The sequence below is a fragment of the Mauremys reevesii genome, linkage group 5 (assembly GCF_016161935.1).
Source record: "Mauremys reevesii isolate NIE-2019 linkage group 5, ASM1616193v1, whole genome shotgun sequence".
In the NCBI taxonomy this organism is placed as follows: domain Eukaryota; kingdom Metazoa; phylum Chordata; order Testudines; family Geoemydidae; genus Mauremys; species Mauremys reevesii.
In genome coordinates, this window is record NC_052627.1 from 26334130 (window position 1) to 26359343 (window position 25214).

The 25214-nt window shown below is 42.1% G+C and overlaps 1 protein-coding gene across 5 annotated transcripts in view; it reads right to left on the bottom strand.

The window, feature by feature from the left end:
- The window catches only part of UNC5C (unc-5 netrin receptor C), a 346384-nt gene extending 322920 nt beyond the window's left edge, over positions 1-23464 (bottom strand). For 2 of the 5 annotated variants that reach the window (XM_039541742.1, XM_039541740.1), the window contains exon 1: positions 22689-23464. In XM_039541742.1, coding sequence (XP_039397676.1) covers positions 22689-22812 — 124 coding nt within the window. In that variant the 5' untranslated portion in view covers positions 22813-23464. Of the gene's footprint in view, positions 1-723; positions 822-22688 lie in introns of those variants that run through there. The other 3 variants (XM_039541748.1, XM_039541747.1, XM_039541750.1) reach the window with 2 other exon arrangements.
- Positions 23465-25214: the final 1750 nt, after the last annotated feature.

A 25214-nucleotide genomic window follows, 5' to 3' on the forward strand; every position in this document is an offset into this window, starting at 1 on the left:
TATAAAATAAATCAACAAATAATCTGCGGTCAACATTAACCTTTTCTCTTCCTGTCTTTATAAAAGTATCTTTATTTTACATCTCATCATTTTGTAGTAAGTTAAAGAATAACATAATCAGTTTTAAAATACTTGCAAAAAAACTCCAGTGCTGTAGGTAAACTATAAAATAAAGTAATTTCCAAAAGTCTACTTAAACTAATTTGCCTTTTCTTTTGGCTTTCAAAGAACTCTCTCCTCCCCCTTTCTCTGTCCACCCAATTCTCATTTAGCTGTCTTGTGGTCTGGCCTGACATTCCTGAAGTCTTTCCTAAAGCAATATTTGTCTCTTCAAACATCTCTCTGGCATTCCATTATGGGCACCTGCTGATGATAATTACAGGCCTATCTCCTAACCACTTCCTCTGTTTTATGTCAAGGCAAGCATGGTAGGTTGGGGCTCCCTTGAGTCCACACCAGACCATGATTTGAGTTGTTTACAATGTCAGTTCCCCCATCTACAGCACACAAGAGGTTCTCCAAACAAAACAAACAAAAGGGTCCTTTTTGCTCTCCTTCTCCAGAGAGAGGGGGGAATCAGAGTAAAAAAAAAGAAAGAAAAAGGGTGTATCCCTTTGACAGTCTTTTTGGTCACCCTTTTGGGGTTTGGTTTATCACCAGGTTTTTAATCAGGATTAGGATCTCTCTCTCCAGCCCCTCCTTTTGGGTCAGCCCACTTTATACCTGGGCCCTGCAGTCCCAGGGGTGGCAAGGTCAGTGACTGTCTTCCTCTTTGCTGATCTGTCCCTGTGCCAGCAGTCTCTGAGGTACAGCAGTCTTCTTCCTGTTCACCACCCCTTCCTGGGGCAGGCTTTCCCGTTTTAAGCTTCCCTTTCCATGCACAGCAGATTTACAGGTGCACCTGGTTAGTGCTGGCTGAGCCCAGATTAGCTCATAAGCCACCTCTCCACTAGAGTGAGGGTGTTCGCTCTCTCTCAGACCCCTGTCCCTCAAGTTGGAAAGGCAGTCCTGGGGCAAGTCATCTCCATCTCCAATTTCCTGTGAAAAGAAATCAACCTTAGCATGGTCCTTTCCCTCCCAGGGTTGTGCTCTGAAATTATATATAGGGTTGTCGCTCAAGGTACCATCACACTGCATGCAGGTTTGTGTCTTTCATGGTGTGAAGCCAGCATAGGGGAGAATGATCTGTGATAAAGGCGAAGGGGCTATCCAACAGGTAATATCTAAAGGAATTCATGGCCCATTTGATTTCCCATGCCTCCTTATCAATAACTGAATAGGCCTTTTCTCTAGGGAATAGCTTCCTACTCAGGTACAGGATTGGACCTTCTTCTCCTCTGAAGTCTTGTAAGAGGACAGCGCCAAGTCCGATATCCAAGGTGTCAGTGTGCAGTACGAATTCAAGAGAAAAATTGGGGCTGAAGAGCACAGGCACCCGGCATTGTCACACTTTCAGTTCTCAAAAATCTTTTTTGCATTTCCCATCCCATCAGATATTTTTGAATTGTTACCTTTAATGAATTCCATAAGGAGGGCTGTGACTGAGATGAAACCAAGGATAAACCTCTGGAAACACCCTGCCAGGCCGAGAAATGCCTCACTTACCTCATCATCTGGGGAACTGGGCACACCGTTAGGACCTTGCTGACCACTGGTTTCATGAGGCCACCCCCTATGCACTACCCCAAGTGACTTACTTCATTCACGGCTAGTTTACATTTTGTGGGGTTGACGGTAAGACTTGCATCTTGGAGGCCCTTTGAAGCTACCTTTAAGTACTGCAGGTGGTCTCCCCAGGTAGGACTACAGAAGATAATGCCATCTATGTCGGCCACAGCATATTCAAGGTTTTGGGCTGAGGATCCTATTCATAAGCTGCTGGAAACTCTCAGCAGCTCCAGGGAGGCTGAAAGGCATAGACTTGTACTGAAAATGCCCAAAGGAAGTGAAGAAAAACATTTTTTTTTCTTGCAAAGATGGGGATGAAAGAATCTGTCAATAAACTTTTGTCAGATCAATAGTGTTCAGGTACTTTGCTGGTTTCAGCTGCACTAGTAACTCATTGGGTAGGCATCAAATTTTGAGATGGAATTAAACTGCCTGAAATCGATGCAAAACTGAACCAAACCATCTGTTTTGGGAACAAGCACTACGGGGCTCCTCTATTCACTTTTGGACTCCATAATTATGCCATCTCCAGCATCACTGTACTTCTTCTAATTGTGCAACCAAAATCCTCTGCGGCAATAGTCTAGGGTTCTCCCTGCCTAGCTGGCCCAGGGTGGTTTTGGACCAACTGCATTCTGCCTAGTTGGGGGGAGAATACAGTTGCAAAGTCCTCAATTGATTGGAGGAGCTGCATCCTCTGTGCAGAGGTGGGTCCCCACCCCCAGGCACTGTTGCTGGTTCTTGGCCACTTGGTACTTTGGGGGGCAAAATTCAGGCTCTGTAGGGGAGGGAGTTATCAGCAGGGCCTCTCGGATCTTCCAAGGCTTAGGAAGATTCACATAATAGGTTTTAGTTTACTTCCTTCTACTTGATAGTTTTCTCTCATGGTCCACTGCCTAACAACTTCAAATCAACCCTGCCACCAGCCCATTAATTTTGATTTGGCTGAGGGAAGCAGCAAAAGGAACCAGTCACCCAGGTAGAAAGTCTGTAGTCGCACCCCTCTTTTATGTTCGGCCTTTCTTAAATTCTCTCTGGCAAACAACCGTATATCCCTGAGGTATTCCCTTAATTGTAAGATGTACAGGGGCATGCTTATGGCACCTGAGTCCTGTTCCTCCCAGCCCTCTCATAGCAAATCCACGTTTCCCCACAGCCAGTGACCATCAAGTAGTTCGAAGGGAGAGAATGCCACAGAGGCCTGCAGAACCCCCCTAATGGCAAACCTGAGTGGCAAGAGTAGCTGGCCCGAATGCTAGGGGTTGTTCCTAACAAAGCATTTCAACAGTTCTTTCAGGGTCCTATTAAATCACTCTACTAGGCTATTAGCCTGAGGATGGTACCTCAAGGTTTTCAGGGACTTGACCTTCAGAAGGAAGAATAATTCTTGCATCGGCTGGGAGGTGAAGTTAATCCCTTAATCCATTAGCATTTCCCAGGAAAATCCCATGTGTGAGAAGAGCTTCTAGAGCTCTGGTGCTATCACCACAGCTTTCGCAGAAAGAAGGTCTACAGCCTCCGGGTACCTAGTTGCGTAGTCGACAATCACTAATGTGTACTGATGCCCTGATACAATCTTTTTTAGGGGCCCAACCGTGTCCATTCTGATTCTTTTGATGAGTGTCTCAATCAAGGGCAGAGGGATAAAGGGCCTCTTAGGAGTCACTTTGTTGCTGGCTAGCTGGCACTCCAGGCAGGACGAAGAGTATTCTCTCACCTCCTGATGCACGCCTGGACAGTAGAATTGGGCTAATACCTGTGACAATATCTTCTCTTTTCCCAGGTGTCCAGCACAAGGCATGTTTTGTGCGAGCTGCAACACTGTCAGGTGGTACCCGCGTGGCACCAGAAGCTGGGCCCTCACTATCTCGGTTTTGTTGATCTCTTTTGATTCAATACAGGTACTCCTTCTTGAGTGCAGAGTGCGGATACTGCTCACCGCCCTGAGGCTCCTTTATTTTTCAGTTTATGGAGGCCAGTTGTTCATATCTATGGCTCAGCGTAGGGTCGTTTCTCTGTTCCTGCATGAAACGCAATTTGCTGTTGGGTGGTCTGCTGCAGCCATTGCTGCTGGAACTGCTGCTGCTGAGTAGCTTGCTGCTGCTGCATCTCCGCTAGCCACTTATACCACCATCCCAGTTTCATCTCTCTCAGACCTGCTGAACTCTATCCCCCTCTATGGCTTTTTTTTATAAACCCATCTATCAGGGGTAATTCTCCCCCACTTGTGGGGGTTTGGGGACTCCCCTGCGTCCTGTAGCACACAAGGGGTTCACCAAACAAAACAAACAAAAAGTTCCCTTTCTCTCTCCTTCCCAAGGCGGGGAGTAGGAAGGGAAGTTACCAGAGAATAAAAAAAGATGGTCTGTCTCTTAGGCAGTCTTTTTGGTCACCCTTTGGGGGTTTGGCCTATCAGTGGGTATAGCATCTTTAATCGGGGTTCGGATGTGCCTCCAACCCCTCCTTTGGGGTCACCCTGCTTCACGCAGATCTGTGCTGTCTCAAGGGAGGCAAGGTCAGTGACTGTCTTCCTCTTTGCTGATTGGTCCCTGTGGCCATCAGTCTCTTAGGGAGAGTAGTTGTCTTCCTGTTCACCACCATTTCCTGGGGCAGGCTTTTCCTTTTTAAGCTTCCCCACTCCAGACAGAGCAAGTTTTACAGGCACACCTGGTTAGTGCTGGCCAAGCCCAGAAGAGCTTGTAAGTCTTCTCTCTACTAGAGTGAGGGCGGGCCCCTCACAGCAAGATTCAGTCTACTTGATTACAAACAACTACCAGTTGCACAATTCCCTGTGGTAATTACACAGGACAAGTTAGCTTTGTGTTTACTGGAGTCTTGACAAAGAGGAACAGTTACTTTATAATCTTCCCTTTGTTGCCTGAAATAACATCATCCATAACATGTTTTGGTGACCTTAAAAAGGCTGCCTGTGTGCTTTTTTTTGTCTGACTCATGAGTTAGGATCATCTATTAAATGTATGTTATACTATTCCCAAGGTGACATTTTATTTAGTCTGAGGATCAAAATCTCCACAAACGAACTCCAATAAATAGGCTCGTTCCTATCCAAAATTCCCAAGCAATAGCTAATTAGATGAAAATAATTTTGTATTTACTATATATTTTGTATTCAGAAATAGATCTTTCTAGTCTTTATGCCCAACACAGTGTCTAATTTGTTTCAGAGGGTAACAAAAATAAAAGAAGTACTGTAATACCTTAGAAATCTCTGGTTCCTGAGAGAAATAAAACTTTTTTCACTATTTCTAAATAAATCATTAACTTGACAAACTATTGCTTGTTTGTTTGCTTTTTCCATAGTCTAGTTCAGGAAAAGGGAGGGCAGGAGAGGGAATATAACTTTATTTTTTAAATAAATGAGTTCTATAAGATGATCAAAAGTTATTCATCATTTCCATAGCTAAAAACACAGCCGTGATGAGACAGGAGACCTGCTGGAAAAGTTCATCTCACTTTTTGATCATAAATAGGATGCTTTCTTAAGAACAAACAGCCCTAGGCAATGAGGGCCAATGCTGATGTAGAGTTTTATTTTAATTATTAGGATTTGCTGTGGTTGGGGGGTATGGTTGGCTTAAAAAAAGACTTTAAAAGAAAATCTCTGCAAACTGAACTATTTTTAACATATAAAAAAGCAATTACTAGCCATAAAAAGTCATTTTACCCAATAATTGCTGTTCTGGATGCATGTCTTTTCTTTTGGTCCTTTTAAGTTAGATAAGATCATACAAAGATAGAGACGTTTTTTCATGATTGTTTGGTGTCAAAGAATCTGTTTATTATTGCCTGGATTCCTATCAAATGTGCTTTGGTACTTCTGCTCTTAAAAAAAAAAAAAAAAAGAGAGAGAGAGAATTCTTATAATCAGGGAGAATTTTCTGGGCAAAAAAAATGAGATACAAACTTTTCCACTATGAACACAATCACACTGAAACCTTAGTGAGTTATAGGGCCAAATCTTCAATTGGTATAAATCCACATTTTGCATCAGCTGAATAATAAAAAAGAAACATTTATAAATTATTAATACTAATTACTATTAATAGGATAAATTGCCGGTCCAGTGGCTTCTACAGAGTGACAGTCTTTAGACTTACATGGCCCACTTGGGCTCTGTAACTGTAGAAACAGACTTCTCCAAGTTCAGCCACTCTACATGTCAGTTGGTCACAGAGCGGTGACATCAGAGAATGCATTATACATGTGCAGAACCTCCCAGTGTCCTGATGGGCATGGAGAGACAAAACTGGCCATATGATCCAAAGACCTCACTCTCAGACTGGCATTTCCAACATACATCTGTAATCCCAGGATCTGAACAGTCCAAAGAATCTATACCCGTCACTTAGCAATCTTGAGGTGAGGGGAAGAGGAGGAGCAGGAGAAGAAAAGACCTCCTCACTGACCTCTTCCAATCCCCCACAAGATGTTTGTTCAATGTATTTGTTTTGGGGGATGGAGGGGAAATGTGAGGCAAATGGGCCATGAGTAATGCAGGGGAAAGTTCATAAAGGTGAGTTTGCTGGCCTCAGGCAACTCCATAATTTTAACAGTGGAGTGGCTATGGGCCCTTTCCTCCTCTTCACAGTTAGCACCAGGCCTCAACTTCCCCAGACAAGTTGGTCCAGAGTATGGCAGTTGGCACAATCTGATAGGTCTTGTGTGTGGATCATTGCCATGTAAACTCTGCTCAGAATCTGGCTTATGGTCATCAAAAGTTTGCATAGCTTGCAGGGGTCTTGAATTATCTGCACAGTCACTTTCACTTAACAGTTTTATGTATACATTTCAGGCAAATCTTCCTCCACACACAATATACAAATACCCAGCCAATGAGACACAAATAGTAAAACCTTCAGAAAGACAAAGTGTATTGACATTGCAATGCATATTGCTATGAAAAAAATTCATGACTATAATGCAGCAATTGTCCAGAACCAATCTGAACATCATCATCTTGTTAGCACTAACATAATTCAATTCCATAATTCTCCCAGCTCATAAATGTGTACATATTTATTTTTGTCATGAAATACAGTAATGATTTTTATATATCTTTTATGGCAGAAACTGTCCAAGAGACAAGGCAAAACATGGGAAAAGTCACTTCTTCCCTATGCTTTATCCCTAAAACCCTAACGTGGGTTTAGAATTAAAATCAAAGCTCCCTAACTATACTGCAAAATATCTGAAGCTGTTATTAGTGTTTGGTTTATGTGTGCCAGAGACCAGATTATTCAGACAGGTTTCCCAAGCAATATGTTAGTAAACAGGATTTTGTTGGGTAATTATATTAAATATGTCCATGTAAGCTCAGAATTAATTACAAATGGTATTTTACTGTACTTGATAAAAGCTCTAAGCAGCAAGAACTAATGATGGCAAAAAGGTCTCCTCAGATTCAATAAAGGTTTCCATGTGAAAATCTGTCAACAAGAAAAAGTCACTGCTTATAATTAAAAACAGGCTTTAGTGCAGTAATATGTTTACATGTTCATTTCCAGAAGGGAAAAAAATGCAATTAAATTACACTCCTTAAATTCTGTGGTTCACTAACATATACTCTGTTCTGGGCACAATATTGATGAAAATGCCTTCAAATTTGGAAAACAAAAATGAAAGCTAGGCTCATGAAAGGAAGAGTAAAGAAGTTTGCATTCTAACCCAAAGCATTAAGAATTTAAGTAACCACTGTGAACATATATGCAGAGCTTTTGCTGAGGGTATGTCGTACGCTGAAGGACAGATCTACACTTGTTGGTACTTGTACAGGGTTTCACTAATGGACTGATAATAGAAAAGGGGGAGGAGGAGGTTATAGTAATACTTCACAGTAGTTGTGAATGTGACTGTAAGTGATTAATTACTGCTCTGTTCCCAGCTCTCACTTTAGCTTACTAAACAACCCTCAGTCTGACTCCACAATGGCATTATAGTTGTAGCGCAATTATCTATTTTCACAGGAAACTTTAAAATGACCTATCAAAATCGGGTTGGGTGCCAATATAATTTGGGCACTAAGCTCTTTGTACTTTAGTGGGCTCTGTGATCTCTCTATGTTAACAGCTTATGGTTGGTTTTAAACATGAGTAATAAGCTTTGTAAAGAACACATTTATTTTCATTACATTGTCATTTATAATTTTTACTTTCCTCTTAGCAAACATGCATCAAGCATTTCTACAAAATATTTCTCAATGTACTTTTGGAAGCAGCTTAAGCAGGGCTATACATTAATTGCTTTAATAATGATTAACTACAATTTAAGCCCATTCTAACACAAACACTGCATCTTGAAAAGTTTAAATGCTTTCAAACTATTGCAAACAGACATATTTCATATATACCAGGAAACTACCTTTTTTGCTTGAAATTCAATTCAATACTCCTTGTACAAGAAAAATCTCCCATTGACTTCAATGGAGGATTTTCTTGAACTAGAGCACAGTATGTTTAATGAGCAAAAAACAAACTAATATGCACCTTTGTGGCACTCGTGCTGATTTCAGAAGCATAATTTCCTAAACTTTTCCAAACAATATTGATTTAACTTTAATTCTCAAACCTGTCACTCTTGGCTTTTCTTATTACCATTGTATGCTGCTAATTAATATAGCCAGGTGGTTACTTTAGTTTGATTACAACTCCTTCCCCACTTTAATATGAGCTCTGCATCTTATTACTGTCAAAAGACATTTACTTCCCCTAATGTACATAGTTTTAGAAAAATTACAGAAGTGCTATTGCTGCATTACATGAAAAATTCTAATGTACATTTAGCTGACATAGCATCAGCTGCTGTTTAAACTGGGCTTAGCTAATGGACTTTTAATGTCAGTGGGGTTATGTGCAGTTACTGGCTATTAGCAGGAATGGACCCTTTCTATAAAAATCACTTTTCCTCAAGTGTGTTGTTTGAACATTCCTTTCTCTGATTTAGTGACTGTCACTGAATGCAAAACAAACCCAAGGACGCTGGAATCTGCTGTTATCTTTAAAACCAATTTATTAACCTTAGCCCAGCCTCAGCCAGCAAAATACATTTTCTACGTTTGCACTGCTGGTGGTGAAACTTTTGTCTTTGAAAACCAAATCCTACTTGCCTTACTTAAGCAACTAAGTTCCATGGAAGTCTGTGAGGCAAGGTGGATGAGTAAAGAGAACAGGATTTGTTCCAAATATTGTATCAAATGCTTTTCTAAGTGAGAACTCTTTTTAATGAAAAGCACATATTCATAGACAAAGCTCATCAGCAATATGTAGCAAATGACTAGTCCATGCAGTGTCACTCAGTCATTTTAATTCAGTTTTCATCCTGTGATTTCTTATAAATGCAAATGTAAGACTTCCCCTTGGAGACTACAAGCCACAGAAATATTTATGAAGAAAGTCAATAAATTAACATTGCTTTTTGCAGTTGAAAGGTTTCATCCAATAGATATGTTCAATACACAAAATAAACGCAAGAGAAAATAAGATCTATGGGGAAATATTGCAGGGCAGAGAATGGACAGATACTAGCAAAGCAAAACAGTTATTGTCTTCTACAGTGCACATGCAAAGTGTTTGTCATACTGCATGATAGTGAATGGTTTTATAGAGGATAATAGCCCTCTATTGATATCAGCTACTGGGAGTATTCCTTTAGCTCAAATTGTAGAGGCCTGTGCTTTTAATGCTGAAGGTCTAGGGTTCAGAGACTGCTGATTGCTCAGGCAGGAAGTCATTACACCAGTTATATGTAATGTATGTTTATGTGGATATGTACGTATAGTCGACCAGTTTCTGCTGTCTAATATTAGGTTAGGGTGAGCAGATAGCAAGTGTGAAAAATCAGGACAGAGGGTGGGGGGTAATAGGCACTTGTGTAAGAAAAAGCCCCAAATATCTGGACTGTACCTATAAAATCGGGACATCTGGTCACCCTAATTAGGGTGCCAATCTGGTGTAATTCCATAGACATGAAAGGAGATGCTGAGTCACTGGCAGCGGAATTTAGCCAATAGTTTTTAATGTAAAACAATGAAATTAATCTTTTAGCAGCTAAAGACCACTTCACTATGAACCAGAGGCAGAGAGAGAGGCACGAAATCATTCAACTTATTGGGTGAAATACTACCCAGTACAGAGGGCCAGCCCAAGTCCTATATACCACTTCAGCCTCCCTTTTGCCCTATTTTGAAGATTTAAGTGCTGCATATGCTTTGCATTGATCCTCTGCACGAGGGTGAATTGTACTAATTAAGAAAACAAAAATATATGCAACAAGTATCTTATAGTAAATACGATTATATCCATAAAGGTTACAATATGAGCAGGGGTGTTTAGGACTCAGTGAAAGGTTTGTCTTTCAAAGCCTTTCACCAGCTTTGAGATGTCTTGTTCTATATGTCATAGACTCAAGCTGTAAGAGCAAGTGTCTCTCTGAGTCTCCATCTTTTCCCCTGGGGGATCCCACTCCACTGAGGGCAGGATGCTCTGTGAAACCTTGTTCAAGCCCAGGAAAAGAGAACAAAATACAGAGCTGCAAAGCCCCAGGTGGCTCGAGAGCCCCAGGGTTAAGAGGTACTGTTGCAAGCTCTTGTAACAAGTAAGCCTCCTCATTCATCTAATGTATTTATCAATGCATGTTAAGACAACAGAGCCACAACATGGACAAAATCCTGCAGTCCTACTACAATGACGCATAGCACCATTTACTTCAATAGTTCTTTTGCCTGAGTAGCAATCAAGAATATGAGCAACTCATTGCATAATACAATTGTTTTTTACCTCCCTGTGTACAAACTAAATATCATGACCCAGATTCCAATATACAGTATCATTACTGCATAGATCATGCCAGATCATCAGCTGATGTAAATTGGCATTGAAGTCAATGAAGCTACACCAGTTTTCACCAGATGAAGATCTGGCATAATACCCCCAAGGAAAAAGTACCAAAGCCTTCTTTGCTGAACACTGGCTGTCACAGGGTAGGGAAAGTACCTTAACTGCAGGGGCGGTTCCAGGCCCCAGCACGCCAAGCGCGTGCTTGGGGCGGCATGCCGCGGGGGGCGCTCTGCCGGTCACCGGGAGGGCGGCAGGCAGGGCTCCGGTGGACCTCCCGCAGGCGTGCCTGTGGAAGGTCTGCTGGTCCCGTGCTCCACCGAAGCTGTGGGACCAGCGGACCCTCCGCAGGCACGCCTGTGGGAGGTCCACCGGAGCCGTGGGACCGCCGTGCTTGGGGCGGCGAAATGTCTAGAGCCGCCCCTGCTTAACTGGCATCCCAACTGACCTTCAGCTCCTGGCTTACCTTTTAGCATTCTGATCACAGTGAATTTAATTAAGAAAACAGAGCAAATAGTATCCTAATTCCATTTCAGTTCAGTAGTGAGGAACACAAGGACAGCTATGGAGCTCAGTTTTAGTTGAACTAGAGGCTGAAGAAGTTACTCTAGCCTTCAGAAGCTGGTGAAGAGGCAGAAAGCAGCAGTCTGGAGCCATGTTTAGGACGACTACATGAAATAAGTTTGTCAGAAGAATGTTGGCTTGGAACAAACTAGTGCACCAATTTGTCCAAAAAGCTCAATGTGAGGGTCACTAGCTATCCAGACAGGTTCTGAGCCAACAGAATAAGGTATAGAGCCCATTGCATGAATGGAAGATCACATTCTTCTCCATTTAACACATCCCCATCACATATGTGGGCAGAGAGCTAGGTCTGAACTGAAGTGATGGAGGTTTGTAGAGCAACACGAAGACACAGTTTCTAAGCTAACAGAAGAAGGGTTCCTTCTTCCAACTATAATGAAATACTAGTATCAAAGGGGACTGGGAGAGTTTTATTGCCATTGCTCCCAAATCATGAGACACCAAGAATGGTACTGGCAACTCGCCTGAGGGTCAGACCTCATTCCATGTCCATTTACATATATTTTAATTACTCTACACACCGACGATATTTACATGGACCTGAATCTTCTTTAACAGATTAATAGAAATAGCTTGTTTAACTGGAATAAAAACCTGTAGTTAATCAATTTTGCCCTCACTCTGGAATACAAGAAAGAGGCACTGTGGGCTTCATAATAGCACTCATCTAAATACATGTGACCCTCAGAATTCACTTTGGACACCTTTGTGGCAATGTGATTTGGTTAAGTTGTGGCTACTTATTGCTATTCCTGGTAGCTCATTATTTGTAAAATTGCAGTAATAAGGCTGACACCGAAAATCACTATTAATGTTGTTAAGACAGGAGAGAAGAACGTGTCTGTACCAATTTAGAGCACAACTGGCAAAAGTGTAAGTTAAATTTACAAAGAAAAAGTAAGCTAATTCAGACTGAGACCGTGGGCATGATTAAATTCTCACTTACACTGGGGTAAACTAGGAGTAATTCCACTGTAGTAAGTGTAATTACACGTATATAAGAATAGTCTAACTGAGAACAGAATAAGGCCCATTTGCTATATTGGCATTTCTGTGCCTAATTATTTGGTCCTCAGATTTTGTATGACTGAACTGCAGTTAACCTCATTCAGTGGTACCACATTATTTTCTTGCAAACTGTAAACTTTCCAACAGAAACATATATGTTGGGACTGGGCAAAGATAAACCATGCATTTTAAAACTAATAAATAAATGAAACACTTCATAAGAGTGCAATTAATCATCTACCCACATTCATTTCAGCAAATTTACTGTAGAGCTATTGTTCTCTAAGAATCTTTGTACTAAGTATGTTCCCAGAGTGTCCACTATTCATTTCCGTACATGAAATGTACCAGATGCAAGCAAAGAAACATCTTTGGGACTATTGGTTTTAACAAGTTTCCAAACTAGCTTGAGATAGAGTCAATTTCCTTTGAAGGATCTCAGAATGGTTAGTTGCATGTTCCCTGATATATATAACTGATGGAATTCAAGATTTCTCTAACAATTACATCCAGCAGCCAGGGGATCAACAAAAACCCAAGCTTTCCTTTTCTCAAAGGATACACAGTTAATCCACATAGCTTAACATTTCAACCTTTCAGTCAGTATGCGACTAAGCAATAAAGCTACTTTGCTTCATGAAAATGGCTGAAAGGAGATTGGTAGATACCAGATAATAAGCAAATGCTCAGCTGTTGCCAGGTCAGTTGAACCTTAGCAAGCTCCTCAGCACTAGACTTGGTTGTTACCTCAGCAAGAGAAAAAGATGCTGATTTAATTGCCTAGGCAACCTCAATGTTTATGACTTGTACAGGCCCTTATGAGTGTAAAGTGACTGATTAAAATGCAGAAAACAGTCAGATAAAATGTTAGTGCACCGAAAATAAAGATGAAGGGCATGATTCTAATTTCACTTACACTAGTGTTTCCATCAAAGTAACTCTATTGGACTAGATTCTGTTCTGTGCAAATTCTGAGTAACTCCATTGACTTCAGTGGAGTTACACTGATGTACGTGAAATAAGAATCAGGCACAGTTTTTGGCAGTCATATTAATTAGTAAGTACCCATTTCTGAGTTATGAAATCTTGTTTTGTCCTTAGGCTTTAATACTTACATTTTTTTCTAGATATCACCAGTGCATACAAATAAGCCATAAATGAGCCAGGATAATTTCAAATTTCATGAAGTAATCTAATATCCATCAAGGTAGCATTCCTTTTGTGCAATCTGTTTTACAAATTGTCAGACAATTTGTGTGGAGCAATGAGCACAATCTTCAGCATCCGAGAATCCTGAGTTCTAATCTTGGCTCTGCTACAAAATCATTGTGTGGCTTTGGGCAAATCCTCTTACATCTCTCCCTCCGTGTTTCCATCTGCAAGAATGGGAACAATTATAGCCACAGCAGGAGATTCTGAGGATTAAACAGTTAATGTACACTAGGTGAGTTCCCATCCCATGCTACAGCCACACAACGGTGGGTAAAGCTTCCCTAAAAAGGAATTAAAGGTTCCTCCAGTGTGGGATTTGTGCAACTGATGTAGAGCAGACAGCTGTCTGTGCACCACCCATTTCTGTCTGTCATGGCTGTGTAGGGGACATGCCGGGCAGGAGCAAACATGGCCAGAACACTGTTGTGTTCCAGTGTTCCCTGCTGCTGTAATGGTCCACAGGCGGCTATTACAAACTGGTGCAGGTTAGGGTAGCCAGGAGACGGCTCTAACTGGCACCAGAAGTCAAACTTCCCGCTATGAGTACCTCTACAGAAAGAGTTGCAACCCGTGGCAGCGACTCTCAGAGCCTGGGTCAACAGATTCATAGTTGCAGGGCTTGTGCTACAGTGCTAAAGATAGCTGTGTAGGTGTTTGGGCTTAGGCTCTGATGCCTAAGGAGGGTGGGCTTCAGAGCCCAAGATGCAGCTTAAGCTGCAATGCCTAAATAGCTATTTTTAGCACCACAACGCAAGCTGAGTCTCTGTTGATCCAGACGCTGAGACTCACTGTCGTGGGCTGTGTAGACGTTCCCTACTCTGGGGCTTGGCAGAGTGCAAAGGTAGCTTTAAAGCCAACTTTACCTCCCCTTCTTTGTATGCACCAAGTGGAGGTCTGGCACCATTGACTGTTACTAAGTCATAGTGCCTGATTCTAGTTACACGAATGTAAAAACAATGTAATGGAGAGGAGAATCAGGCCCAGGAAGTGCTATAGACGTACAAAGTATTATTGTCATTAACCAGTTTTGTAAATCAAATCTAACTCTGTGTTTTATTTTTGGTAGACCTGGTTGGGAAATGTTTTGGTTTTTGCCATGAAAAATTTAAATGTAAGTTAAAAATTATTATTGTCAAAAATGTTTCTACAGATTTTTTTTGTTTGGTTTTCATTGGAATACTGAAATAGTCTCAGTTTTTAGCAACTTTAAACCAAAAAGCCTTGCCCAATTGGGCAAACATTTTTGGTTTTACTGAAAATTTTCATCAGCCTGACTGAAATTTTTCAGGTTTTGGTTAGAGTTTTTGGTTCTTCAATCAGAACAACAACAACAAAAATAGTCAGAAAGGACATTTCCCAGGAAAATGCCCCCAACTGTAAAAAACATTTGAATTAAAAATTTCAGTCAGCTCTGATTTTTAGATAATGGTGTAACAACATATAGACGGAGCTCCTTCAATGCCGGTGTATAAGAAGTTACAAGGGTTGCCCACGTTTTCTGCTTATAAAATGGGTTATTTGGGGTGGGGCTATACAAGCTTCAGAAGCAATGACTACCTGAAGGGAAGGTTCTGTGCTTTCCCTTCATAGCTTGCTGAAAGCTGGAAAGGCTTCTGGTGGTTGTTACCAAGTGTTGTGAGTTGCTTTGCTCTTGTTTCTCAATCTTTTTTGTATTAACAGAGCCAGCCCCTGAGGAAAGGGACTTGAACTGAGCTAGAGTTTGGGGCTTTATTTTATTTCCCTCGAATAGCATATCTGCCTGTCAGTTTACAATCAGCCACGTTACATTACTTAAATCTCATTGCCTGTGTATTCCTGTATGATGACAAGATTAAAAAAAAAAGCATGTTTAATTAAGAAAGGGTGAAGTCCTATTAAACCTTCAGGATTTCACCCACTGCTTATAAATATTGAAAACGGAACCCCAGTTAAATTTGGCATAGGGAAATATGATATTTACGATACCAGTAGATCACCGAAAGAACAGTGTTATTATTGGTTTGACACATTCCAACATACATTTCTTTTCATTTTCAATATATTTTTATTTTTAAAAACTTTCAAAAAACTGATTTAAAATTATGCAAATTAAGCCATTGTTTGGATGAAGTGTGCTTCGCAAGGGCTTAATGTACTTTCCTTAAGATTGCCTGTTGGAATGCTCAAAAGATGTCTGATCTTGAGACTGGATTCTGCGGAGCACATGCACTAAATCACAACATCACTGTTCTTCTCCAGTCCTTGACAGCTGTTGGCAGTGAACTATGCCTTCGTATAACACTATTCTGTGGCTGTGTTGGTGGTGGTTGTAGTAGACTGGAAAAACCCTGCCTGTCTCTTTTATTCCTTGCATTTGATCCCTGACTTACACTTTAAAAGCTTATACTATTTCATCACTGCAAGTAGACTCTGAAGGCAAAAATGGCTAATGAAAATGACAGGCAAGGTAATTACTGTTTTATCAGTACTGACACCAAGATTGCTGCCTGCTAAACTTGAACACCTCCACTGGGTGGCTAATAATGTGTGCACTTGACAAACTAAAATATTTCTCTCTCAATTCCAAAAATAAAAATAAAAAACTAAAAAATAAATATACCCCCTGTTCTTTACTGACAGTCATACACTTACATGGAAATATATTACACCCTAATGAAAGAGCACTCCGGCTTTAATTAACCTTTATTTTAGAGCAGAATGTGCTCAAATGTCATGAATAGAAAACATTTTTTTTAATTAAAAAAGCTATCTATGATTTTGAACAATTGATTCCTTACATTCGGTTAAATCCTCCTGGTCTGACACCAGCCTCCCAATGAATTTTCTGAGTAAAGCAAGCAGGATTCGGCCCGTTGAAAAGAAACAACTCACTTTTTACAGTAATTAAAAAATCTTTTTCTGGCAGGCCACAAAAGCAATGTTTGTACCATTTTCCAAAAGGATAATTGGACCTGATTCTTCAAAAATTTCATTAGGTCCATTTGAATTCCGGAAAGATGATAAAATGAATTAAACTTCAGGAAACAAACATGTTATACATTATAAAATGGGCCAGTGTTAATTAGATGACTGTGTTGCTATGGTGAATGAAATTTCTCCATTTAGGTTCATTTTTCAAACCAAAGATTTGCCCAGAAGTTCACACATGCACAAATGGTCTTAACATGTATGGTAAGAAAGCTTCCTCCAATGTTCTAAGCTCTCTGAACTCCTCCTGACTTCAGAGGGAATTGGGGGTTCTCTGCACCTCGTACGATTGAGCCAAAAGAGCCTGCTGCTCACAACATCAGTCTTTTACTAATGTACAAGTGTCAGCATAGTCACGTGAAAATGCCTTTTAAATATAAATATAATACACATTTCCTTCTTTTTTGGTCTGCAGGCCAGCTATGGAACTGATTTGCCTACATTTTCAAACATAACTTTACTCCTACTTTCAAGAATACTGTCTTTGAAAATTAAATTAAGAAAATCATTTTAATATGTTGAATGCTGTTTTCTTTTAGAGATTTCATGTCACATACTAAGTTTTTTCCAGAATATAGTGAAGAGACAAAGTTTTGAAACTGTGATTTTAAAAAGTCCACGTGATCAATGGTTCACATACGACTAAACACAAGAGAAGTGTGACTGCTGATCATCAGGATGATTAAATGAACCTATGTATTTTGGTTATATAGGCAACCAAATTACAAGGAAGGATACAAGTACGATGGAAAGACATCAGAAATGGTGCTGTTCTCAGTGTTTATACTTTTCATAAGTTTTGTAATGTGGCTAGTGACTGAATACTTATAAACAAAAGGCCAGATTCTGCATCCCTTATTCCCAAATGAGAAGTGCCTGACTCCACAGCTGGCCCCATTGATTTTACTGTGATTTGACTAAATTGCCACTCATTCAGCAAGTAGCTTTAATGGGCTATTTTGATTTCAATGAGGCTACTTGCAGTACTAAAATCTGAATAAGGGATAGCAAAATCTGGCCCAAAATTATTAATGTCATTGAAACCTGCAAGGGCACATGACTTTAAAATAAATTAATTTTCACAGTGAAATACTACTCGGCACTTTCTTTACTCATACAAATACAGTTACATCCACACTATCAAATAAAAATGGTCCACTGATGCATCAAGATAATTAAGTCCCCCCCCACACACACACACATACTCCTTTTGCAACAAGATGCATTTAGGTATTTAATTAAAAAGTGCATCCCCAAAAGGTTAGTATATTCACATGTTATATTTCACTTTTTCCGCACCAAGCATTTTCAGACTGCTGCCGTTGCTAATAAAGGGTACTCTGAATTAGGACAAATATCTGCACATATGGCTCTTTTATGGTTTTCTTTTTAAATTATCACTTTAATTTAATTAGGTTTTAGGGGTTAAGATTAACAACATTTTCTCTCTCTCTCTCTCTTTTTGTATATTTTTGTTTGTTTAGGGTTTTTTTGGTTTTGTTTTGTTTTGTTAAGGAACAATTGAAACAAAACCTATCTAATATGCATCACCTTTGCCTTTCATTTTGCCCAGATCTCACACCATCATTACTAGCCCAAAAATCTGTCTGTAACATCCTCATCACTGTGGTATCTGAGTGCCTTACAAGAAATGATAGCAGCTGCAGTATAACTTCTGAAAAACTTTACTGTGAATTCAAAGGCAGAAATTGGTAAGTGGAAAGGCAGATTCCCATTATTCACACAGCACAGGCATATGGAAATAACAAATACTCTAACTGGAGATGAGCCTGAGTTGGTTAATTCAGATCTGGGTTGAGATTTGGACATCCTCTCTCTCAAAATTTGGGGTTGGTCATATTCTTGTCCTGGGCATTGTCCAAAATCTTACTCTGGTTTGGCCCACTATAGAGATGGGCCTCAATCTTGAATATCAGATCATGGTTTGTGTCTGGTTTGCTAAGCCTCTTGATCCTCAAAAGTTCCGGGGTATTTGGATTTGGGGGTTCTGGTGTATATTACCATTTAACTAAAACACTGTGGGCTTTTCATATGATTTCATGACAACTGAAGAAAAATATTTCTATGGCTCCAGATAAAATAAAGAAGTTAGTAAAGTAGAAAGTGTATGTCCTTCTGTTGCTGGTTAGTAGCTCTGTTGAATGGCGTATATACTGACATTCTGAGACACAGAGATATCCATCTCTAGAGAGAGGGGAAAAATCCACCAATTACTCAATTAGTGGATTTATTTTCCAGGAGGCATTGGAAAGAGGAGGAGAGAGAGGGCTCCAAAAATGCCCAAGGCATCCTTACCCTACTTCAAAAGATGAAGGGAGTGGAGGGGGGAGGACAAAAGTACTTGATAGTTATGAAGAAATAGTATTAGAACCAAGTAAAATTAAAACAATGCCCTCTTTCCTTCAGTCAAAAGAGAAACAGTGCTACATACTAAAGAAGGGGGAAAATGGGGGCAGAATTCTTTTGGAAAATAGCATCAATCGGCTCTGGATTTTGCAAAACCAAAACCAGCAGTGATTTGGAGACAAGTCCTTCAAAGATCAGAAGACTATACATGTGTCAGAGAAAAGGATTCCAGTCTGGCTATTTTCTATTGATGGTCACACAAACAGTTCAAAGCAATATAGATGCAAAGCGTGAGTATTCATGGGTGGAGGGGAATGGCCAAATTAGAGAAGGACTTTGGATTGCAGGTTGAGTAAAAATCAACTGACAATATTTTTTGTAAAGAATTAAATAAAGTGGAGGGAAATCTTACCCAACCCTGTATGGAAAGAAAACGTCATAACAAGGCTGCAGTTAAATTGTAGCACCCTTTGTCACACAGCACCATTAAAAAATGGAATTTGACATATATAGAGATCACCAAAGCAATATACCGGATCTCAAGATCCCTAAACTCTGGGAAAGATCGCAAATCCAGATCTGCATCCAAATTTTATGTCTGGTTCTAACAAACAAGAAATGGAAAGAGAAATCTGAAAAACCCCAAACTAATGTATCCTAGCCACATTCTCTGGATTCTTTCACTCTGGCAAATAATAAATTTTCTATTACAAACAACAGAAAGAGTTGCCAGTGATCTCTCCCCTTCCTCTCACTGCATGATCACAGCTATATTATGTGTCAGGTACCATATTTACTAGTCTCTTTGTAGTTTACATTGATACCTTCCTCTGGTCTAGTGTGGACTGATCCTCCCCTTACCTACTCTGGTGTGTGCGAGGAATCAGGTCCAATGTGCTTTCGGTTTGTTACGCATAGTTTTGTTACAAAGAGTAAATGTAAGAAGTAGCAAAAACGGAACGAGGTTTAGTAATATGTTAGTGACAAACTGAAATTGCAAGGAGCTCTCTATGTCTATGAGAAGTGAGGTTAGAGAGATCTGAACTCTTGGGTTTCTCTTCCACCCCCTCATCCCATCTGTCATGTGAATTACAGTTCTCCTGACTGCTTAATAGTTGAATACCTTTCTACCCATTGTCCAATTTCTTCCAAGAGGATCCTTTCTCCTCATGACCCCTATCTACAACTATATTCATTGTTACATACTCTCTAATATAAAGGTTTACATACACACAGTATGTAACATGTAGGTAACATGTAACTTGCCCTGGCTCAGACTTGCACCAGTGATACAAAATGATGGGACAAACAAACACAGAAGAAATGCAACATGATGCTCCAAAATTTTTATTTCATTCACATTTTCTGTAACCTCTTTTTCATGATCAAGTTTCTGATGTACCTTACTTATGCTGGCTAAGACCAGGTCTCAGTAAAATGAGGTAAATCTGAGAATAGAATAAGAGATCCCTTGCATTGACAGGAAATTGATCAGAATAGCCACACAGAGAAATGTAATATACAACACATATATCTTCACTCAGTCCTAAACAAGAGAGCTCTTAGATCTGTGACAGTCAGCCAGCAGCACCAGAGTCCTCTGAAACCCAGAGCCATCAGCAGCACTTCGGTATAGTACTGTCAAAAAGATCATAAATGAGTGTGCTTTTAATCACAGGGTGATTATACAGGGGGGAGATCTGCAGAATCCTCTCAAGAACCTCCCCATTGAGATCATTTTTAAAAGAATTCCTTCATGTACAGTATGCCAACACTCCCCAATAAAATCTATGTCCCTAAAACATAATATTGCTTGGCTGTGACAAAAAAAATATCAACTTCTAATATTTCTTTTTCTACTTGGTAACAGCTCTTTCAAATGCTTTAATGAACCTGATCTTCATTACGAACAGTACACTGCCACACAGACGTAACCAATGCCCACCATTTATTTACCACGTTGTCACACAAGCAACCCATTTCCATTCCTTCCATTACTGGAATGAGAGGGAGTTGGAGGGGAGGAAGGGACAAGCAAAGTTTTATGTGCAGTCAGAGTATGAGAGAGAAATAGTATTGTACAGACATTATCTGTAGTGCAATAGCCAGGACTAGTGACATATAGATTCAGTGCTCTTTGTGGTGTACTCAAGAAGTAGCTAAACATTCACTGTGAAGGGTTGGAAGTAATGATAGTTTTGAAAGGGGCATTTTACGGTTCCCTACAGGCTATAATAAAAACACAGTTGCAGATTTATTCACAGAAAACTGAACAAACAAAATAAAAAAGAATTACATTACACTCTACACATTTTAACTCCCTTTGGGCATATGATATTTTGGGCAGGGAAGAAAAGGATAAAAGGAGGATCTGCTTCTTCTCAGCACAGAGAGGAGAAAGGATCAATTCCCCTGTTTCCTCAGGCTATCAGAGATTTACAGAAATGGCTAAAGGAATATACAAAGAAACACTATCGATACTTCCAATTTGCCATTCATGATGCCAAGCCCATCCTCCCCACCTTTCCAGTATTAATCAGCTTATCTTCCTGTTTGACTGTCTCTATTGAACTTGCTTTGTTCATTGATTGATCTCTTTTCTTTATTTTGACGTGATAAGACCTAGGCCGAGTTCTGCTCTCAAATTTCCCGATCACCGCCCTTTTAACATGATGTGTCTTTATCTGGTGCCTTCATTAACTCGTTCGTCCTAGTCAGGTTCAGAGGGTCTCTTTCCAGCACACCCAATCACAGAGATGTTGGAGCAGCAAGCAGAAGCTTACGAACAAAACACCAACACACAGACATACACCTTTCTCCTGACTGTGCCTGGTTTTAACCTCCGCAAGTTCCCACTGAAGTTCTTTTCTCTGCTTAAGCTTTCGGTTCTGCAGTCCAAAGAAACTGATGCAAACAGCAGCTCAGAGGGTATGCTGAGTTTCGGGGTGAAATGGAAAGGCAGGCGAAGGCGTAGGACAGCAGAGCTTTCCTTACAGAGGTGGAGGGTTATTTTGTTTAAACGAACTTGTCAGGTCGATGACCCAGGAAATGACTATGACTAAACCAATCACAATACCTGTTTACCCGAGCTACCCATCAGGGACACTAGCTGCGGCAATACACACATCACACACCGGTCGCTCAAGGGGAAGGCACAAGAGGTAAGGGACCGTGGCAAGGAGGTGCGAGTGCCCAAGTTGGTATGGGAACTGCAGAGCAGCTCCGGGATGCCTTCCCCAGGTGTCTGCCCCGGGAGTCAGCGGCCACTGCTACCCGGCCCACCGCTCCCTTCTGCCACTGATGACAGCCTACCACCCAGGACTGCGGAGCCCAGATGTGCTCTTATTGGAGACTCATCTTGGGTCAGTCTCCTTCTCCATCTTCCCAAGATCCGGCAAAGTCATTTCAGCAAGGGAAGGGAGAGAGAGGGATGCGATCAGACCAGGACCTCCCGAGCTCCAGCAGGACTTCACCAATTTCGGCACCACCAATATACACTCACACGTAAGCTGCAGGGCTCCACTACATGTGGATCCCAGCCTCCCCTTCTCTCTGCTCCCGGAGTGGGAGAATCCGAGCGTCCATACAGCCAATTCCTCCGACCCCCTTGCTGTTCAAGTTACTCTGCAGCATGGGCAGGGAGGATGCATGTGTGCAGAGGAATGTATTACACACAACACACAGAGGAATCATCATAAATATGCACTATGTGCCTAAATACACACAAGCAGAGAACACGCATATTAGAACAGTGTCAGCTCCTTATGCCCCCCACCCCCGTCAGTCCCCCGGAGAAAGCTCCCCATGTCATTTCAGTTAGTTGGAAGCACTGCGAGAAAGAGAGAGAATTTTCGTCTTCTCTGTCCCTTTTTGTATAGATCTGCAAATCTCTAGATAGAGAGAGAGATAGAGAGATAGATAGCCGGGCTAGCTGGGGAAGTGGGAATCCAGGTACACAGTCACTACTGTTGGAGGAGTTGAGGGAGGATAGGCTGGGTGGGTGGCTAGCTGAGCCCCTCCCGAGTGGCTTACCTTGCGCTGCGGAGCCCGTGCTGCTGGCACTCAGGATAGCCAGGGCAGGTAACACGAACGTTTGCAGTAAGTATCCCAGTCCCAGTCCGCATCGGGCAGCCGTGCTTTCCAGACCTTTCCCCATGGCTGGGCAGAGAAGCAAGCAAAGGAAAAAACACACCACACCAGCAGCAGCAGTCCTCGGGAAGAAGCAAGCCCCGCACTCCACTTTCTTTGGGCAAGGGAGGAGGAAGGGAAGAAGACGGGGGCAGCTTTTCAAGAGCCCCTCCCTTCTTCAAGTGGCTGCTTCTCCTGCGGAGCCCAAAGGCTGCCACCAACGTGCCCCGAGTCTGCGCTGCTTTCACAGCCCCCCTGGCTTTGCCACCGCACCCAGGCACAGGAGGAGAGGTGAGGAGAGGAGCCCTTTTCTCCCCCCCGGTCTGCTCAAGGTTGCGCGGAGGAGGTCAGGTGCCCAGGCTGCTGCTGCTGCTGCTAGGTGAAGAGGACTGGTCATTTCATAGTCTTGAGAACAAGTCTGCGGGAGCTGGGTCTTGCCGAGGAGGAAGAAGCGGCAGCAGCATCCTCCTAACTCCGGCTGGGGGCGCGTGGATTTGCATATGCGCCAGAGAGCGCGCGCAAAGTAGCGCCGGGAGAGCTGCGCGCACACCTAGCCCCGTGCATGGGGGAGCCAGGGACAGAGCGCGCTCGCCCCTGTCTCCCTCCTTTGAATGTTAGAGAGGGGAGCGCAGCCCTGGCTAAGGCACATTGCTCCATCCAATGGAGCTCAGCCTTCCCAGAGACACCGGCAAAACCCGCGCTGGATTCCCGGCCTGGACGTGGCCCGCTATTGCCCAGGCGGAGGGAGAAGGGCTCTTTTGCCAGCCCGCCTGCTGAAAACGGCAGAAACAGAGCCAGGAGACACCATTGAGGGGGAGAGGCTCCCTCACCCCAGACCACATCCATCCATCTGGGGAATGCAGCAAGGAGAACCCCTGCCAGGGACCGATCGGTCTGTCTGTCTCATGCACCCCCTCACCCTGCTAGCCAGGTACCATAAACATCATGAAGTGAAACGTTGTTCTGCCTCCAGCCAGGGCACCCCCAGCCCTCAGCCTGAGATCCCACAATCGCTCCGCTTTATTACAGGAATTGTTCACGTGCACCACAAAGTGCTTGGCTGCATCACCGGCGCAGCTGCTGTGTTTCCTTGCAGCAGAGGAATGTCCCGAGCACCCGCTGCCCGATGCTGGTCAGTCAAGAGCTACGGGGCTGTGCACCCTGACGCGTCCGTTCAGGAGCTCCACAGTCCGGGGCAGAGACACCGGCCCCGGTCTCACAGGCAGGGGCAGACTCACAAACTGTAAGGAGGAGGCGGCCCCATACAGGTGACTGGGCCACCCTCCCCCCACCAGGTGACAAGAGAAAAGTTATGAAGGAGCCGAGATCTGGGCCGGGAAGGCTGTTGGGGGTACTGAGCTCTAGGGAAGGGGTCAGATTTGTCACCCCCTTGGGAATTTTGGGTCATCTCCCAAACAGATCTGGCTCCCACTTGACAAGGGGATGACTGTCCCCAGGCAGGGCTATTTCCCTTCTCCACGGGGGAAGGGGCAGCCTCTCCCCAATCTCTACCAGCGAATCTTTCTTCTTTTCCATCCCAGGATGTGGCCTGGGAGATTGGCCTCTCTCCTCCCTCCCAACCCGAGCATAAAGATGAGCTCCCGGAAGGGAGTGGGGGAATCTTACATTCAGATTTGGACTCTATTTGGGGGAGCAACATATCATCCAAATGTTAGGAGGCTTGAATAGGAATATCATCCACATCCCAATATTGGCCTCAGCCATCCTGCCTTTTTTTACCATAAGGAATTAGAAGGAAACTCTCGGTTGGGGAGCTCTGTTTCTCATACACACTTCTCTCTCTGTATTAGACCTCTTAAATCTCACTCATTAGGGGGAAGTTTCCCACATTTTGAATTAATTTTCCAGGAAATAGTGTTTTAAAACCTTGCTGAGTATGCAGAAGTACAGCAGAATGCTCAGGCCAGCTAGCAGATACTTTTTGCTACTGATTGTAACATCTGCAAAGTCCATAGAGGAAACACTCTGACTGCTGCCACCACATTGTAGGAGAGCTCTTACAAATCAATGTGGTATTCCAAAAGGAATTTCCTTTTCCAGGGCTCAGCAGGCCACTTTGGTTGGTGAGGTGAAGAGAGAGGGAATGAGAATTATTTTATGCTGAGCTATACTTGCAATATTTCCATATCTGAACAGACCCTGCACACCATTGCCCTATAATGGAAAATATTATTTATTATTTTTACAGGTGTGCACGTTGCTTTACACACCACAAATATCTGTCCTAACTCTAAAGTAGACATAGCACAGCTAGGGATGTCAGACAAAGGTGTGTGGAAAAGTTATGGAAAGAACAAGCGTTGCAACAGTGTTGCAGATGAGACCTGCTTTTGTTATATAAACGTATCTCGTCGTTTACTTATGTTGGTTATATTGGCTTTTCAGTCTTTTGTAAATTATCCGGTTAAT